This window comes from Chelonoidis abingdonii, chromosome 3 (genome assembly GCF_003597395.2).
Source record: "Chelonoidis abingdonii isolate Lonesome George chromosome 3, CheloAbing_2.0, whole genome shotgun sequence".
NCBI classification, from domain to species: Eukaryota; Metazoa; Chordata; order Testudines; family Testudinidae; genus Chelonoidis; species Chelonoidis abingdonii.
In genome coordinates, this window is record NC_133771.1 from 1372577 (window position 1) to 1390070 (window position 17494).

The following is a 17494-nucleotide window of genomic DNA, read 5'->3' on the forward strand; positions in this document are numbered from 1 at the left end:
CCCCATTGCCAGTGCGCCTAACACCAGGTGGCCCCTAAAACCCTATTTTCGAGTGGGTCCTAAACTCAGGGGGCCCCCAAACCACATTTCCAGTGGCCCGAACCCAGAGGGCCCCAACCCGCCCATTCCTTGAGCCCAAACCTTGGAGAACCAAACCCCATTTCCAGGGGGCCCTAAACCCGTGGGGCCCCAAAACCTTATTTCCAGGGGCCCCTCAGACTTACAGGGGCCCCAACCCCCATTTCTCCAGGGGCTCCTAAACCCTAGGGGCCCCAACCCCCCATTTTACAGGGACCCCTAAACTCTAAGCGACCCAGAAACCCCATTTCAGGAGCCCCCTAACGGCTCAGGGTGCCCCAAAACCCATTTCCAGGGGCCACTAATCCTAGGGGCCGAAATCCCCATTCCAGGGGCCACTAATATCATGGGCCCCATAAACCCCAATTCCAGGGACGCCTAACCTTCATGTTGCCCAACACCCGTCTCTCCAGCGGCCCCTAATCTCAGGGGCCCCAAAAACTCCATTTCCAGGGACCCCTATACCTCAAGTGCCCCCAAACCCCCATTTCCAGAGACCACTAACCACGGGCCCAAAAAACCCATTTCCAGGGGCCCCTAAACGTAGGGTCCCAAATAACCCCATTTCCAGGGGGCCACTCAGCTCAGGGCCCGAAACACCATTTTCAGCAACCACACCTCAGGGCGCCCAAAACCCCATTTCAGGGATCCACTAACCTTCCGTTGGACCACTACCCCATTTCCAGGGCCCTACACCAGGGGCCCCCAAAACACGCATGTTCAGGGGGTCCCTAAAACCTTGGGCCCCAACCCATTTCCGGGGCGCTAAACCTAGGGGCCCAAAAACCACCATTTCCAGGGGGCCCTAAGTCCTAGGGGCCCCAGCGCACCAGTTTCCATGGGCCCCTTAAAACCAGGGTCCAAAACCCCATTTCAGGGCGCCACTACACCAGGGGACCCCAAAACCACATTTTCCAAGGGCCCCTACCCTATGGGGCCCAAAAACCCTCTTTCGAGGGGCCTCCTAACCGTTATGGCCCTTAAAACCCATTTCCAGCGGCCCTATCCCCAGATGCCCAAACCCCATTTCCAGAGGACACTAACCCCAGGGGCACACAAAAACCACATTTTTTCCAGGGCTCCTCCTTAACCTTCCAGAGGTGCCCCCAAACACCATTATTTCCAGGACCTCCAATACCCATACCTAGGGCCCAAAACCCCATTTCCAGACGGCCTCGTCCCCTCCTCCCCAACTAGCCTGAGCGCTCAACAAACCCCATTTCCAGGTGGCCCCTAATAACCAGGAAACCAATTAGGCCCAACCGGGGCCCCCCAAAAACACAAATTTCCAGGTACTCCTTAAACCTCAGGGCCCCAAGCCCCCCTTATTTCCAGGGCCCCCATAACAGACCCCCAACCCAGAAACCCCATCATTTCCGACGGGACTCCCTCTAACCTCAGGGGGCTCCAAAACCCCATTTACCAAGGGGCCCCCTAACACTCAAGGCCCCCAAAACCCCATTTCCCTGGAAGGGCCCCTAACACCAGGGCCCAAACCCATTTCCATAGGCCCCTAACGGCAGGGAAGACCCAGAACCCCATTTCCAGGAGCCCATATCCAGAGGGGCCCAACCCCCATTCCTGGGCGGCCCCTAACACCAGATGGCCCCGAAACCCCATTTCCAGGGGCCCGCCTAACCTCAGAGGCCCCAAAACCCCATTTCCAGGGCCCCGTAGGATTAGGGGCCCCATCCACCCATTTCCAGGGGCCCCTAAACATAAAGGCCCCAAAACCCCATTTCCAGGGGTCCCTAACCCTAGGGCACCCAACCCCCCATTTCAAGCGGCCTCTAACCACAGGGGCCCAAAAAACAAATTTCAAGGGGCCACTAACCCCACGGGCCCAAAAACCCTGTTTCCAGCGATCATTAACCCCAGGGGCCCCAGAACCCGCATCCTGCACCCCTTCCCCCACCCCAACCCCCGTCACAACCCAGAGCCCCCTCCTGCACCCAAACTCCCTCCCAGAGCCCACATCCTGCACCCCTTCTTGCATCCCAACCCCCTGCCCCAGCCTGCCCCCCTCCTGCACCCAAACTCCCTCCCAGAGCCCACATCCTGCACCCCTTCTTGCATCCCAACCCCCTGCCCCAGCCTGCCCCCCTCCTGCACCCAAACTCCCTCCCAGAGCCCACATCCTGCACCCCTTCTTGCATCCCAACCCCCTGCCCCAGCCTGCCCCCCTCCTGCACCCAAACTCCCTCCCAGAGCCCACATCCTTCTCCCTCCTGCACCCCAACACTCTGACCCAGCCCAGAGCCCCCTTCTGCACCAAACTCCATCCCAGAGCCCACACTCATCACTCCTGCACCCCAACCCCCTGCCCCAGGCTCAGCCCAGAGCCCCCTCCCACACCTCAATCCCAGCCCGGTGAAAGCGGGGGGGGGAATGGCGTAAACGCGTCAGGACAGATTCTGGGTTGATCTTAAATTCCAGAAGTGATCTTGTGCATAAAAAGGTTGGAGACCACTGGACTAGATGGACCTTTGGTCTGACCCCGCCTGGCTGTTCTGTGGTTCACTGATGCTGTTCGCTCTTCCCTCACCCAAAGTGCCATGCAGTGTTGCTTGGTGCAGTTGAACAGCTGCTGTGTTCCACCCCAGAGGTGGCTGTGGGGAAGCACGGGGGTAAATACAGTACCAAACACATGCAGGGTAATTTAAATTCCTCGGTGCCCACAGCAGGGCGCTCACTCATTTAGTTACCCAGAGTTGCTTAGTTAAGGTGTGGAGCCAAGAATTCATGCCCACGTATGTGGGGTAGGGATGTACCACGCTTAGGAGATGGGTAAGAAGTTACAGTGTGTAAAGCAAAGAGAATGTGGGGAGTTGGTAAGATTTATGAACCATCTACGTGACTCAGTTTCCCCACTCCCTGGGTACTGCTGCCAGCCCCTGGGGGTGAAGTGTTAATTCCTGCTCTGGGATGGGAGGCGTAAGCTGCTGGGATCTCTGGGAGATTCTGTTCAGGTTGCTGATTCCCCCCCGAACAGTTTCAGCGGGACCTGGGATGCTCCGTCCCATGGGTGGCATCGCCATGTGGCGGGATCCAGGCAGAGGCGGCTGCTGTGCAGTGCCAAGGGTCCCTGGGTGTATGTGTGGCTGGCGGTGACTAGGCTGGGGAGGGCAGGATTCGCCCCATCCTGCTAGTGCATGTCCCTGTCTGTCTCCAATAGCCTGAGGACAGTGTAGGACGGCTGCCCAGTCCCCCCAGGCTGGGAGATGGACCAGAAGCTGCGAGAGCGGTGGCTGCAGAAGGAGCGGAAGTATCTGCAGAGCATGGCTAGGCGGAGGGGCCCGCAGGAGCAGGGTAAGAGGGACGGGTGCCCCTGGGGGGGTGGGCATGTGGCTTTCCCTGCACCCCAGTGTACTGCTGACTACAGGGCTTACCTCTGAGCAAGGTAGCCCCTGGCCGGGTCCATCACCGGGCCCTGCCAAGCTCGGCCTGGCCTGGCTGAGGTTCCTTCTCTAATCGGTGTTTTGCACACAGGGCTGCCTAGCAAATGACCAGTGACACACAGTGCGACATTCCATCTCGTCTGAGCCATTAGCCATTATCTTCCAACAGTCCCGGAAGATGGGAGAGATTCCAAAAAACTGAAAAAGGGCAAATCTAGCACCAGTCTCTAAAAAAGGAAATAGGGACAACCCAGGGAATTACAGACCAGTCAGCTTAATTTCTGTACCCGGAAAGATAATGGAGTAAATAATGAAGCAATCGATTTGCAAACACCTAGACGATAATAAGGTGATAAGTGACAGTCAGCATGGATTTGTCAATCCAACCTGCTAGCTTTCCTTGGCAGGGTAACAAGCCTTGTGGATGGGGGGAAGCAGTAGACTGGAATATCTTGACTTTAGTAAGGCTTTTGACACTGTCTCGCATGACCTGCTCATAAACAAACTAAGGAAATACAACCTAGATGGAGCTACCATAAGGTGGGTGCAAAACTGTTTGGAAAACCGTTCCCAGAGAGTAGTTATCAGTGGTTCACAGTCAGGCTGGAAGGACATAATGAGTGGGGTCCTGCAGGGATCAGTTCTGGGTCCGGTTCTCTTCAATGTCTTCATCAGTGATTTAGCTAATGGCACAGAGCGCACACTTATGAAGTTTGCAGACGATACCAAGCTGGGAGGGGTTGCAAGTGCTTTGGAGAACAGGGTTAAAATTTAAAATGATCTGGACAAACTGGAGAATGGATCTGAAGTAAATAGGATGAAATTCAATCCGGACAAATGCGAAGTCCTCCACTCAGGAAGGAACAGTCAGTTGCACACATACACACTGGGCAATGACTGCCTAGGAAGGATACTGCAGAAAGGGATCTGGGGGTCACAGTGGATCACAAGCTAAATATGAGTCAACAGTGTGACACTTGCAAAAAAAGCGAACATCATTCTGGGATGTATTGGCGGGAGTGTTGTAAGGGCAAGACAGGAGAAGTGATTCTTCCTCTCTACTCCACGCTGATATGGCCTCAGCTGGAGTATTGTGTCCAGTTCTGGGTGCCACATTTCAGGAAGGATGTGGACAAATTGGAGAGACTCCAGAGAAGAGCAACAGAAATGATCAAAGGTCTAGAGAAAATGACAACAGAACCTATGAATGGCTCCGCTGGGTCAGACTAAAGGTCCATCTAGCCCAGTGTCCTGTCTTCTGACAGCATCCAGTGATCCATCCCCTGTCACCGGGTCAGCGCGTGGAGACACCCCCCTAGGTCGCAGGGCTGTGCTGTCCGCTTCTGGGAGCAGTGCAGACCCAGGGTCCCTGCTCCCCATACCCTCACAGCGCCTCCTTCACGCCGGGGAACAGTTGTTCCCTGGTGTGAAGGAGGTGCTGGGAGGGAGGGGGAAGCCCCCCTGCAGTACCCTCAGGGACCCCAGTCTGAGAAACGCTGGTTTAGATAATACTTAGTCCTGCCATGAGGGAGGGGACTGGAGCAGTGGCCTCTCGTGGTCCCTCCAGCCCTATGATTCTGTGACCTCCCCCTCTGAGTTCTCCATTCCCCACACCCTCGCTAACGAACCCTGGGGATCCAAGCCCTTTGTACGGTACTGCTGGGGGTTCGTCAAAGTGCAAGGGGGAGGGGCACATCTCCTCTGGCCCTAGGGCTGTGGCAGGAGCTGACAGGAGCTCTCAGCCCCCCACCGCAGCAGGCTGGGCCAGAGGTGGGATCCAGGGACAGCCCAAGTTTCGCCATTGCCAGGGTCTCCTGTCGTTCCGCTGTCGCGCTGCCGGGGAAGTGCCATGCTGACCAGTCCATTACGCGTCTCTGACTCATGCTGGTTTTCTAATGACAAAGAGCCATCCCGGAACAACTGGGTCATCTGGCTGTGATCGGTCTAAAATCTTCGAGTCGTCGTCTTGTTCTGCATCCGCCATCTGTAGGGTTTGCTGGGTTAATTGTTCTTTCTGTTCTCGGCTGCAGATGGCCACGGTTTCTGCTGAACTCTCCTCTGTCGGTCTCGATCATGTAGGATCTGGGTGCCAAATTCTTTTTATTTATGACAGTTGGGGCTGTCCGGCCTTTTTCTTCATTCAGTTTGACATGAACATGGCCAGTAGGTCTGTCCCCACAGGTCTCTGAATGACACCTGTTGTAAAAGCATCTACAAGCTCGTGTGGCTGTTTTATCTGTTTGGCTGGGCACTTTGTAGGCAGGGTCGTTTCCAGAGCTGGCACAGTAGTTCTGAGTTGTCTTCCCGTCAGGCGCTGTGCTGGGCTGTATCAGTAGCTGCTGGTGGTGTTTAGCTGTAGCTCAGGAGAGCAAGGAATGGATCTTCCTGCTGTGGGTTTTCTTGGCTGTCTGCACAGCTCTGTCAGCCTCTCCATTCGCTTGTGGGTAACCTGAGCTGCCAGGAAAATGATCAAAGTCACATTTTGTCCATGTGACATTATTGACATAAATTGTAACCATACAGATCATTGGCTCTGTACTGGTATCTCAACGTGTTTATTCCAAGTAGCCTTAGTGAAGCCTTTGGGCAGCTTCTTGAGAAGGGGCAATTCTCAGTAAGTGTCCAGCCAAGAAACATTTACCAGACAATGGACTTTGGGAGGCTCCAGTCCACATCTGAGCCTCCTGGGAAAATTCCTGGTGTTGTCCTGTAAAGAACTGATCATCATGGACATGTGACTTGCCCATGTGACTCCCGGCTCCATCTTGCTGCTGTGATTGTCCACAGGGCAGAGATTATAAAAAGCTGCTGCATCTCCTCCATTTTGTCTTCAATCCTGCTTCTGACCTCTGGAGGGACTTTGCTACAAACAGAAGCTCTGAACAAAGGGCTGAATGACCCATCCCAGCGGGGGATGTTCTCCAGAGACTTGATTTGAACCTGCAGTTTATTCCATCACTGCTACAAGCCTGAACTAAGAACTTTGCCATCACTGTATGGAATTGATTCCATTTAACCAATTCTAGCTCTCACCTTGAGGTCTGGAGAGCCCCATGCGCTGAGCGAGCGTCAGGGGATCCAGCCAGTCTCCCCGGTCGTAGTCCAGGAGGTCTCCGACCCTGGTGACTCCTGCCAAGACCAGCCTCTGGTTGCACACGCGGGGGACTCCGCCACCTGCACACGAAGCTGGGGATTGTGTGTAGCAGGGGCTCCCAGAGGAGGTCGGCCCCCACGGTGGCCGCAGTTGGCACGGACCTGGTCGTGGAAAAGAGCTTCCAGGTCCGGAGGAGGTCTCTTGGTAGAAGACCGGCAAGCCAGAAAGGTCTCGCGGAAGACTCTCGGATGGAGGTAAAAGAGCTGCCGGTCGTATCGGAGCCCTCGGAAGCAGCAGAGGAAGGCGTGCGCCAATACGCTCCATGCCGGACTACTGCACCATACAGGAGCCTCTGCAGGGCCTGGAGGCGGAAGACCCGGACCTGAGTGCGTAGGCACTTCAGGCCCTGCCCCCCCCTCCTCCAGGGGCAGGTGTGAGGACCCCTGCAGAGACCTCAGTGCATCCTGGCAAAAGAACCCCCAGAAAAGAACCAGAATCCCGGAAGGTTTGGCAGGAAATCCGGGCCGGGACAGGGTGTTGAGCCGGTACCAGAGCATGGACAGGACCAGTTGATTAAGCACCAGTGCCTTCCCCGAAGGGAGAGAGGCACCGGAGTAGTCCTGTCCATTTCCGGAGCCGCTCCGTCACCCTGCCCTCCAAACCGTGCCAGTTCTCCGGTGAAGACGGATGCGTGGCAGAAAGGTAAACGCCGAGATAAAGCAGCGGACCCGCGCTCCACCGGATGGCCTGAAGCGGCGGGTGGGAGGGAGCTCGCCTGCACCCGTCCCCTGACCACCAGGCCCAGCGCTCTTGACCCAGTTGACCCGGGCGGAGGAGGCCGCCGAAGTACAGCCTGGCAAGCCTCCACCCGCGTCAAGTCGCCCGGGTCCTGGACCACGAGGAGCACATCGTCAGCGTACGCCGACAGGACCAGCCGCAGGCTCCGGCTCCCGAAGCACCAACCCCGTCAACCTCTTGCGGAGGAGACAGAGGAAGGGCTCGATCGCCCAGGGCGTACAGCTGGCTCGAGAGGAGGGCACCCCTGCCGCACTCCCCTGCCCGAAGGCTGACCGGCTCGGTCAGGGTCCAGTTGAGCCCTGACCAGACACTCCGCAGAAGCGTACAGCACCTGGAGAAAACCCACAAAGCGGGGTCCGAAGCCGAACGCTCTCGCAGAGTAGCCAGGAGATACCTCGTGATCCATCTGGTCGAATAACGCCTTCTCTCTGATCCAGGGACAGAGGGCGAACGACAGACCATCCCTACACCCTAATTCCAGAAGTCCCATGACCGCCAGATACAAGTTATCAAAGATAGTGCGGCCCGGGACGGTGTAGGTCTGAGTCCGGATGGACCACGTACCACCAGCACGGATGCCGCAGCGAGATGGCAGTGTAAACCGATTTTGGTCCGTCTGGGCTGAGTCTTTGCAGGAGTGGGGTCTTCCCCTCTCATCCGTGCAGGGGAGCCTTGCTCGCCTAAATTGCCGAAGGGGGACTAACACGGATCCGCGACTCTCTCACGACTGAGTACGCTCGAGATATGGCGTGCCATCTCGCTCCAGGCACGGACTACAAAATCGGTTACGAAGGCCATTCTCGCTGACGGCTAGGGTCCGTGCTGTAATGCCCCTGACGTTAGGTCCATCCGGACCAGACCTACCCCATCCCAGGCCGGAGCGACCATCTTTGATAACTTGTATCTGGTTGGGACCTTCTGGAATTTTAGGGTTGTAGGGGTGGTCTGTCGTTTTCGCCCTCTTGTCCCTGGTATGGATCAGCGAGAAGGCGTGCTGGGCTGCAGTTACAGGGATGGATCACGGGTTATCCTCGGCGGGTACTCTGCAAGCGTTCGGGCTTCGGACCCTTGTTTGGTGGGTTTTCTCCAGGTGCTGTACGCTTCTGCGGAGTGTCTGGTCAGGCTCAACTGGACCCTGACCGAGCCGGTCAGCTTTGGGGCCGGAGAGTATGGCAGGGGTGCCCCCTCTCGAGCCAGCTGTACGCTCTGGCGATCGAGCCCTTTCCTCTGTCTCCTCCGCAAGAGGTTGACGGGGTGGAGGTTGGTGCTTCAGGGAGCCGGAGCTGCGGCTGGTCCTGTCGGCGTACGCTGACGATGTGCTCCTCGTGGTCCAGGACCCGGGCGACTTGGCATAGGTGGAGGCTTGCCAGGCTGTGTATCGGCGGCCTCCTCCGCCCGGGTTAACTGGGTCAAGAGCTTCTGGCCTGGTGGTCGGGACGAGGTGGCAGGTCCTGAGCTCCCTCCCACCCGCGGCTTCAGGCCATCCGGTGGAGCGCAGGGTCCGCATGCTTTCTATCTCGGCGTTTACCTTTCTGCCACACATCCGTCTTCCGCCGGAGAACTGGCACGGTTTGGAGGGCAGGGTGATGGAGTGGCTCCGGAAATGGACAGGACTACTCCGGTGCGTAACCTCTCCCTTCGGGGGGAATCCACCGGCACTGGTGCTTAATCAACTGGTCCTGTCCATGCTCTGGTACCGGCTCAACACCTGGTCCCGGCCCCGGATTTCCTGGCCAAACCTCCGGATGGCGATTCTGGGGTTCTTTTGGCCAGGGACGCACTGGGTCTCTGCAGGGGTCCTCCACCTGCCCCTGGAGGAGGGGGGCAGGGCCTGAAGTGCCTATGCACTCAGGTCCGGGTCTTCCGCCTCCAGGCCCTGCAGAGGCTCCTGTATGGTGCAGGTAGTCCGGCATGGAGCGTATTGGCGCACGCCTTCCTCTGCCGCTTCCGAGGGCTCCAATACAACCGGCAGCTCTTTTACCTCCATCCGAGAGGTCTTCCGCGAGACCTCTCCGGGGCTGCCGGTCTTCTACCAAGACCTCCTCCGGACCTGGAAGCTCTTTTCCACGACCAGGTCCGGCAAACTGCCGTGTGCGGCCACCGTGGGGGCCGACCTCTCGCGGAGCCCCTGCTACACAATCCCCAGCTTCGTGTGCAGGTGGCGGAGTCCCCCGCGGTGCACCAGAGGCTGGTCTTGGCGGAGTCACCAGGGTCGGAGACCTCCTGGACTACGACCGGGGAGACTGGCTGGATCCCCTGACGCTCGCTCAGCGCATGGGGCTCTCCAGACCTCATACTCCCCAGGCACGTACTTCAGGAGGTGAGGGCCGCTTTGCTGCCTGCTGCTCGGGCTTACCTCGACCGGGTCCTGCGAGAGGGGCACGCCCCGCCACCCTCCACCCAGGACCGTGGACATTTTTTATAGGGCCCCTGCCCCCCTGCGTGGACCCAATCGGCCCCCTCACCCTTTCACTGCGAGCCGGCTGCACGATCTGCAGCCGTTCTGTTCCAGACCGCGCCACGGAAACATCTGTACACACTCGTGCTCCACTCCCTTCACTACCTCACCCTCGCGTCCCGCCCCAATACCAAATGGCGGGACCTCCTGCCACCTCTCGAGGGTGAGAAGCCCCAGTGGGCCAGCTTGTACTCTCCCCTGGTCCCGAGGCCCGCCGGGGATGTCAGTTGGCGGCTCCTTCACGGGGCCGTGAGCACAGGCGTGTACTTGGCGCGGTTCACCCTGTCCCCAACACCTGCCCTTTTCTGTGGCGAGAAGGAGACCTTGGCACACATTTATTTGGAGTGCGCCAGGTTGCAGCCCCTGTTCTGGCTCCTCTTGAATCTCCTATTGCGTTTTTGGTTGCACTTTTCCCTCACCTGTTCATCTATGCACTCCCCATCCGTGGCCCCACGAAGTCACGGGATCTCCTTATCAACTCCTCTTAGCCCTGGCCAAACTAGCCATCTACAACACCAGGAGAGGAGGTTGGCCGACGGGATTTCCTGCGACTGTAGGGCCTATTTCCGTTCCTCTGTCTGTTCACGCATCCGGGCGGAGTTCCTCTGGGCGGCATCACTGGCTCCCTTGACGCCTTTGAGGAGCAGTGGGCGTTGTCCGGGGTTCTCTGCTCGGTGTCCCCATCAGGTTCCCTTAGTTTAGCCCTATGACCTCACTCCCGATCCTGTTTTTTCATTAGTTGTCCCACGTAATTGCTTGGTGTCCCAGACCTGTGGGTCCTCCCCTTAGGCTGGGGGGAGGTCCTTTAGAAGTGGGCGGGCGCCCGCCCACCCCGCTGGATGCCAATAGGACCAGACTCCTGCACCCCCACTGGCCTGGGTCTGTCACACACTAACAACTCCACCCTCTTATCTCCAATGATTGATTTTTGGAGAGGGTGTTAACAGGCATTTCACCATGAATGTTTAGCATTAAGTAGTAAACACATATCAAGGGGCCCTGTGCTCATCTTTCCTGACTGCTGTTTTGATGCCCTTCTTTTCAGGCGATGCTCATTTTCAATGTTAGTACTTCTTTCTTTGTGGGGTTAATAGACCCACCAGATATTAGACAAACAGCCCTTATGTTTTATTGGTATCTTCTATGCATTTTCATAAAATACTGCTCATGTCTGATGTCTATGTGCAAAAAAACCTTTTTTCATTAAAGTTAGAAACTGTCCATATTTCGCCTCGGCAACTCTAGGGGCTACTGATGGATCACTGATGGATCAGGCTTCCTTTAGCCTTTTTTGCTGAACCACCCAACTTTTCATCACTTGTAGTCTTGGTTTTACAAGGAAGATGTGCGTGCGGCTGGGCTGTGGAGTGCTGCAGCAAAACTGTTTGTATATCTTTGAGCCATTGTTGATCTCTTTATTTCCAGTTACACTTTGTACTCAGGCCATTTCATTGTCCTATTGACATCAGTGAGTGTTCTTGCATCTCTGATGCTACTGTTCTACCAAAGAGCCACAACTTCTCTAATCACCATATGTTTCTCTTGCAAAAGCCAGGAGGGGCACATTTGGGAATGCAGCTCATTAGTAGCTGAATAAATCTGGGACTGCCCCCAAAAACGCACTTATGGAAATATCTCCCTTGCTACCCTGTAGCAATATGCGCCTGGGAAGTATGAACAGTCATTTTCCCATTTGTTACGTGTGCAACTGATTTGTTCCTTGTAATGGAGTACTTTTGCATTTGTCCTTATTGAATTTATCCTATTTTCTTCAGACCATTTTTCCAGTTTCTCCAGATCTTTTGAATTTTAAATCTATCCTCCAAAGCCACGTGCAAAACCCCTCCCAGCTTGGTATCATCCGCAAACTTATAAGTGTCTCTGAATGACATCTAATATCACTGATGAAAATTCTTACAGAACTGGACCCAGAACCAATCCCTGCAGGACCTGACTCATTATGCCCTTCCAGGCACGACTTGGTGACCCCTGAGATACCTACGTCTCTTGGGAACGATTTTTTCCAGCTGGTTTTGCGTCACCCTTATCGTTAGCTCCATCATGGTTGTTATTTCCCTATTTTTGTTTTATGGAGAAGGTCCATGCGAGACAGTATCAATAAGTCAAAGATATACCACATCTACCGCTTCTCCCCTCTCCCCAAGGCTTGTTACCTCCCCGTCAAAGAAGCTATCAGGTTGGTTTTCGGACACAATGTTCTTGACAAATCCATGCGTGACTCTACTTACTATCCCTTATTATCTTCTAGGTGTTTGCAAATAATTGCTTAATTATTATGCTCCTTACTTTCCAGGTACAGAAGTTTAAGACTGACTGGTCCTGCAATTCCGCTCAGGTGTGGTCTTTATTTCCTTTTTGTATAGATGGACACATATATTGCCCTTTTCTAGTCTTTCTGAATGTCTCCATCAGAACATGACCTTTTCAAAGAGATGATGTGAATGGCTCAGATACCTCCATCAGCTCCTTGAGTATTCTAGGATGCATCTTCAAGCCCGCGATTTAAGCATCTGACTTACTAAGTTAATTTTTTACTTTGTCTTTTCCTATTTAGGACTCTGATTCCTACTCATTTTACTGCCTTACACTATGTTAGACATCAGCTCGCCACCAACCTTTCCTGATGGTGAATAGGAGAGCCAAACAAATCTGTGAGCACTCTTGTGACCTGGGACACTTACATACCACACCCTCCTGGGCGCCTCTAGGAGGCAATACTTCCCCTCTCGCAAGCACGGAGTCTGAGTGTAGCAAATCTTTTTTAATAAAGGAAGGAATCAATGCGGCATCCCATTGGAGAAACACCACAAACAGAGTTATAACACAAACCATAACCACCCCCCAAGTACATTTGGCAATGTCCTTTTCCCCTTAGGGTCTTAAGTCCAATCACTCCAAAGTCCAACAACCAAAAGTCTCTGGTCAATGCCACCCCAGAATTCAAGAGTCTATCTGTAGAGGTCCCTCCCCCCAGCCTGGGTGAAAGGGGCACCTTACGTGGTCCAGGGCCAACCTGCCCTGCCTCTCCGTGGGTTCTGCTTCTGCCTTCTCCATGAACTGCTCCGCTTTACCAGCCGCTCCACTCTTTTCCTCCAGCTGTCCTCACAACCTGCTCCACTCCACCAGCTGCTCTGCTTCACCAGCTGCCTCGTGAGCTGCTCCAGTTGTCCCTGCAAACTGCTCGGCTCCGCTCACTGTGTGGGCCGCTCCACCCATCCCACAGCTACTCCGCTTTGCCAGCCGCTCTGCTCCACCAGCTGTGCCGTGATCCACTCCAGCCATTCCCACAAACTGCTCCACTCCGCCAGCTGCTCTGTTCTGCAGTATAACTTCAGGCTCCCCCACTAGTTAGCACAGCACTCAGTGCTCTCAGCTCAGTAATTTCAGCTCTTTAGTGATTTCAACTCTTAGTGATCTCAGCTCATAATAAGGGAGCCCCAGTGCTAGTGCACCATTAGCCCAAAGTGAGTTCAGCTCAGTAACCTGTATCTAGAGTCTTAAGGGAATAAAATATCAACTCTGACATTCCACAGAGGAGAAAGGAAGGGGGTGGAACTGGTGCTTCTGGCTCCACAAGAAGTCTGCACCACCAGGCACAGATACCTGTCCCCAGCCTCTCTCAATTCACTGGGTTTTGGAACCCATGTCCCTTGTCTAGGAAGTACCACCCAACTGAGGTTGAGTCATTTCTGTCACAAAGCAGTCCCACAGCTCGGCAGCCTGGGATGGGGTAGGTGTGCCCTTGCAAATACACTCTCTGAAATTCTTTCCCCCAGATGTCAGGGTAGAGCTCATCCTGACTCTGCTTACAAGTGTAAAAGTCAATGGTAAAAGCTGTTTTGGGCAAATTATGGCTTCTACCATCACTCTTGTTAAAGCAGATCTGGTCAAAGAGGAAGATTGTTTACCAAATCAGAGTGTGAACGTTGTAGTCCTCTATGAGTTTACTGTGCATGTGCCTTTAGCCAGAATGCACCTCGAATGGAATGGGGCTCAGCATGCAGTGATAGCTGGGGTAAGGAAGTTATTGCCTAAGGATCTTTTCATTGGGGAAGATGTTAAAGCTTTGTTCAGTCCACGTAGCCAGTCACAGGACAGGAATGATCTTAAACCTGTGTCTGTTACGGGCAATTATTTGCCTGGGGAGGGTTTCTCCAATTTGTTTGTCTGAGGAGAAGAGCTGTTTGGCTGATGTCTCAGGAGTGAATCTGGAAGTAAATAAAGCACAGAGTTTTCATTAATCAGGACAATGTTTCTCTGGAGCAGATGAAAGTGTATCATAGGTGTATCACTGTGACAGTGTTTGTGCATTGATACCCAGCTGCCAGGCTGGTCACAGCAACCTCCCAGGGCCCACCCCACAGGACTCCTCACCCAGACGCAGGTGAGAGGGATAGGGGTGGGTGTAATAGGGCGGGTATTGGGGGCCGCTGGGCAGGTACCTCATGCACTTCTCTCCCCACTGCCACAGGCAGGGCACCAGAGGATCCCAGAGGCGGCGTGAGCAGGGAGATCGCAGACCAGGCTGATGCCAACAGCGGCCGGAGGCCGAGCAGGGCCCAGCCCATTGTCCCCGAGCCTCTTGCTAGTGACGAGGCCCTGCAGGTGCCCCACGTCCCTAAGTCACCCAGGTAATCCCTTGGGTGGAGCAGAGAAATTCCAGCCAGCCAGACTCCCCCGGCACAAGGCCAGCCCTGATCAGGCTCTGGCAGGGGCAGTGTCTTGGGGTTCCAGGCGTCTGGTTATTGACTGGAATGCCCAGTTGAAAAGTGACCTTGGCGGGTCCAGTCAGCACTGCTGACTGCGCCATGAGAAGTCTGGTTGGCTGCAGCAGCCGGCTCCATGCAGCTCCTGGGAGTGGCCGGCATGTCCCTCCGGCTCCTAGGCGCAGGGTGGCCACAGGGACCCTGCATGCTGTCCCTGCCCTGAGCACCGGCTCTGCAGTTCCCATTGGCTGGGAACCTTGGCCAATGGGAGCTGTGAGGACAGTGCCTGCAGTGAGGGAAACGTGCAGAGCCCTCTGGCCACCTCTGCGCCTAGGAGCTGGAGGGACGTGTTGCTGCTTCCAGGCGCTGGCTGAGGTCAGTGCCGCCCGGCTGAAGTCCACAACCCCTCCCCAGCCCACCCCCGTGCTCTGAGCCCCTCATCCCCATCTCCATTCAGAGCCTGCACCCCCACCCAGCCTGATGAAAGTGAGCGAGTGACAGAGGGGGGGAATGGCATGAGCAGGAGGCCGGGGCTGCAGAGAAGGGGTGGGCTCAGGGTTTTCTGCAGTCAGTAAGTTGGCCCCCCTAGGAGTGTCCCCAGCACAGAGGTGGGCGTGGTGGGGCTGGGGGGTATTTGTACTAGGCCAGGCTGAGCCCTGGGGTCCTGCTCCAGCCCCTGCAGCATTGCTAGGGGAATAGCCACTGTCATGGCGCTGTGGCCAGGAAGATGCGGCATTGTGCTGGGACCTGTCGTTCTCGGGGGTAGGGGGATCCCGTGGTATGTACAGGGTCATGGTTGGGCCCGGGACACCCCGCTCTAACCAGCCCCCACCATGGCAGGCCGCTTCCTGCACCTGGGCTGAGTGGGGTTTCAGGGCATGGCCTGGTGGCTCCCGCACGCTGGGGACAATGGAAGAGACCGGCCCCACCTCTGATCCCAGCCCCACCCGTCTCCCTCCCTTCCTCCCAGGGACCGCAGCCTGATTGCAGGGGCTGTGGAGCGGAATGACTTCCTGCGACTCCTGGGCGAGGGCCAGGCAGACGCCCTGGTGCAGAGCTTCATGCCTGCTTGGCATGCCCCGGGGCACACGGTGCTGGCCGAGGGCACCGACGGGGATGCCATGTACATCGTCGCTGGTGAGCACTGGCCCTGCCCTGTGGGTGCGTGAGCGTGTGAGTCAGCCCTGCCCAGTCCCGCCCCATGTGTGCCGGCCCTGCCCTGTGCATGTGTGAGCCAGCCCTGCCCAGCCCCGCCCCACATGTGCCGGCCCCGCCCCGTGCACGTGGGAGCATCTACCAGCCCAGCCCCGCCCCACATGTGCCGGCCCCGCCCCATGCATGTGTGAGCCAGCCCTGCCCGGCCCCGCCCCACACAGGGCCGACTTTAGGAAGTGCAGGGCCCAATTTGAACAGTTTCGACGGGTCCCCAACAGGGATGACAAAAAAAACCCACGTGGGGCTTGTACTGACCGGGCGGTGCTCCGAGTCTTCGGCGGCGGGTCCTTCACTCACTCCAGGTCTACGGGGGCACTGAAGGACCCGCCGCCGAAGACCCAGAGCAAGTGAAGGACCTGCCGTCAAAGTGCTGCTGAAGACCCAGAGTGCCGCTGGGTGAGTAAAAATGAAAAAGACGCCTCTAGCCAGGGAAGGGATTGTCTCTGGGCTCTCTGAGACGCGGGGCCCAGTTTGGCTGAATTAACTGAATAGGCCTAAAGCCGGCCCTGGCCCCACGTGTGTCGGCCCCACCCCGTTCGTTTGTGAATGTGTGAGCCAGCCCTGCCCAGCCCTGCCCCACGTGTACCAGCCCCGCCCCGTGCATGTGTGAGCATCTACCAGCCCAGCCCAGCCCCATGTGTGCCAGCCCCGCCCCATGCATGTGTGAGCATCTACCAGCCCAGCCCCGCCCCACATGTGCCAGCCCCACCCCGTTCGTGTGTGAACATGTGAGCCAGCCCTGCCCAGCCCCCTCTCCCGTGTGCCGCCCGCCCCTTTGCACGGTGGAGCAATGCTACAGCCCAGTTCCCCGCCCCACGTGCGCCCAGCCATTCCTGCCCCTAGTGTGCTGAGCAGTAGGTGAGCCAGTGCAGCCCCTTTGTATATGTGTGTCGAAGCGTGTGAGCCCAGTCCCAGCCCCCTCCCCTATGTGTGCGTCTGAAGGAAGTGCTGAGTGGCCCAGCCCCCCAAGGTGGGCGGGAAACAGGTGCCCATCTCCGCTTCTCCACAAAGCGCCCCACTGCCCTGTGCTACTTGCGTCTGACATCCCTGCCCCCCCACATCCCTGCCATGGCTGGGGAGTAAATGAGCCTGCGTGAAGTAGGCTGATGAGAGTGCGGGCCAGGCCTCACGGCCATGGTCTGGATGGGGGCGAGGCGGACGGGAGCGTGGGCGCTGGGGCCAGGCCAGGGTCTGTGATGGGGGCAGGGGGGGGAGTTTGGGTGGGGCCAGGGTCAGGTCCGTCGGTCCCGTTTCAGGGGGCTTTCCTTTGCAGGAGGGGGAGCTGAGGGTGTCTGACCCAGCGCGGCTCGCCCTCGCACCCTGCTCACCAGGGCGACGTGTTCGGAGGAGCTGGCGCAAATCTTTGTAACCCAACTTCGAGGCACAACGCAATTCCAGTGGCCCTAACTGGCCCACCCACGGTCACAGGTGAGGGCTGGCTTGTGGGCCTCTTGCCAGGCCCGCCCCTGCGCGGCCCGCCCGCACTCCCACCCCCAAACCCCACCCCCACCCCAACTCCCTTACCACTCGCCCCGCCAACAGCAGGCCCCCCCCCTAAGGCCATCTGCCCTTTTCCCACCACTCGTCTGGCCCCACCCGCCACACCAAGCCAACCCAGTTCCGCCTCCACCCCAGAACACTCTGACCTGCCCTAACCCCACCCCAGCTCCTCCCCCTGCCCCCACCGACCCCTGACACCTGGATCCCTGCCTCCCACCCACAGTAC

General features: G+C 56.9%; 1 protein-coding gene across 1 annotated transcript in view; it reads left to right on the forward strand.

Moving 5' to 3' along the window:
* Nucleotides 1-17494, forward strand: part of LOC116817681 (cGMP-dependent protein kinase 2-like) — an 80459-nt gene that overhangs the window by 20641 nt on the left and 42324 nt on the right. Inside the window, 3 exon segments of the mRNA XM_075063495.1 lie at nt 3254-3387; nt 14319-14478; nt 15524-15690. Of these exon segments, the coding sequence (XP_074919596.1) occupies nt 3300-3387; nt 14319-14478; nt 15524-15690 (415 nt within the window). The 5' untranslated portion in view covers nt 3254-3299.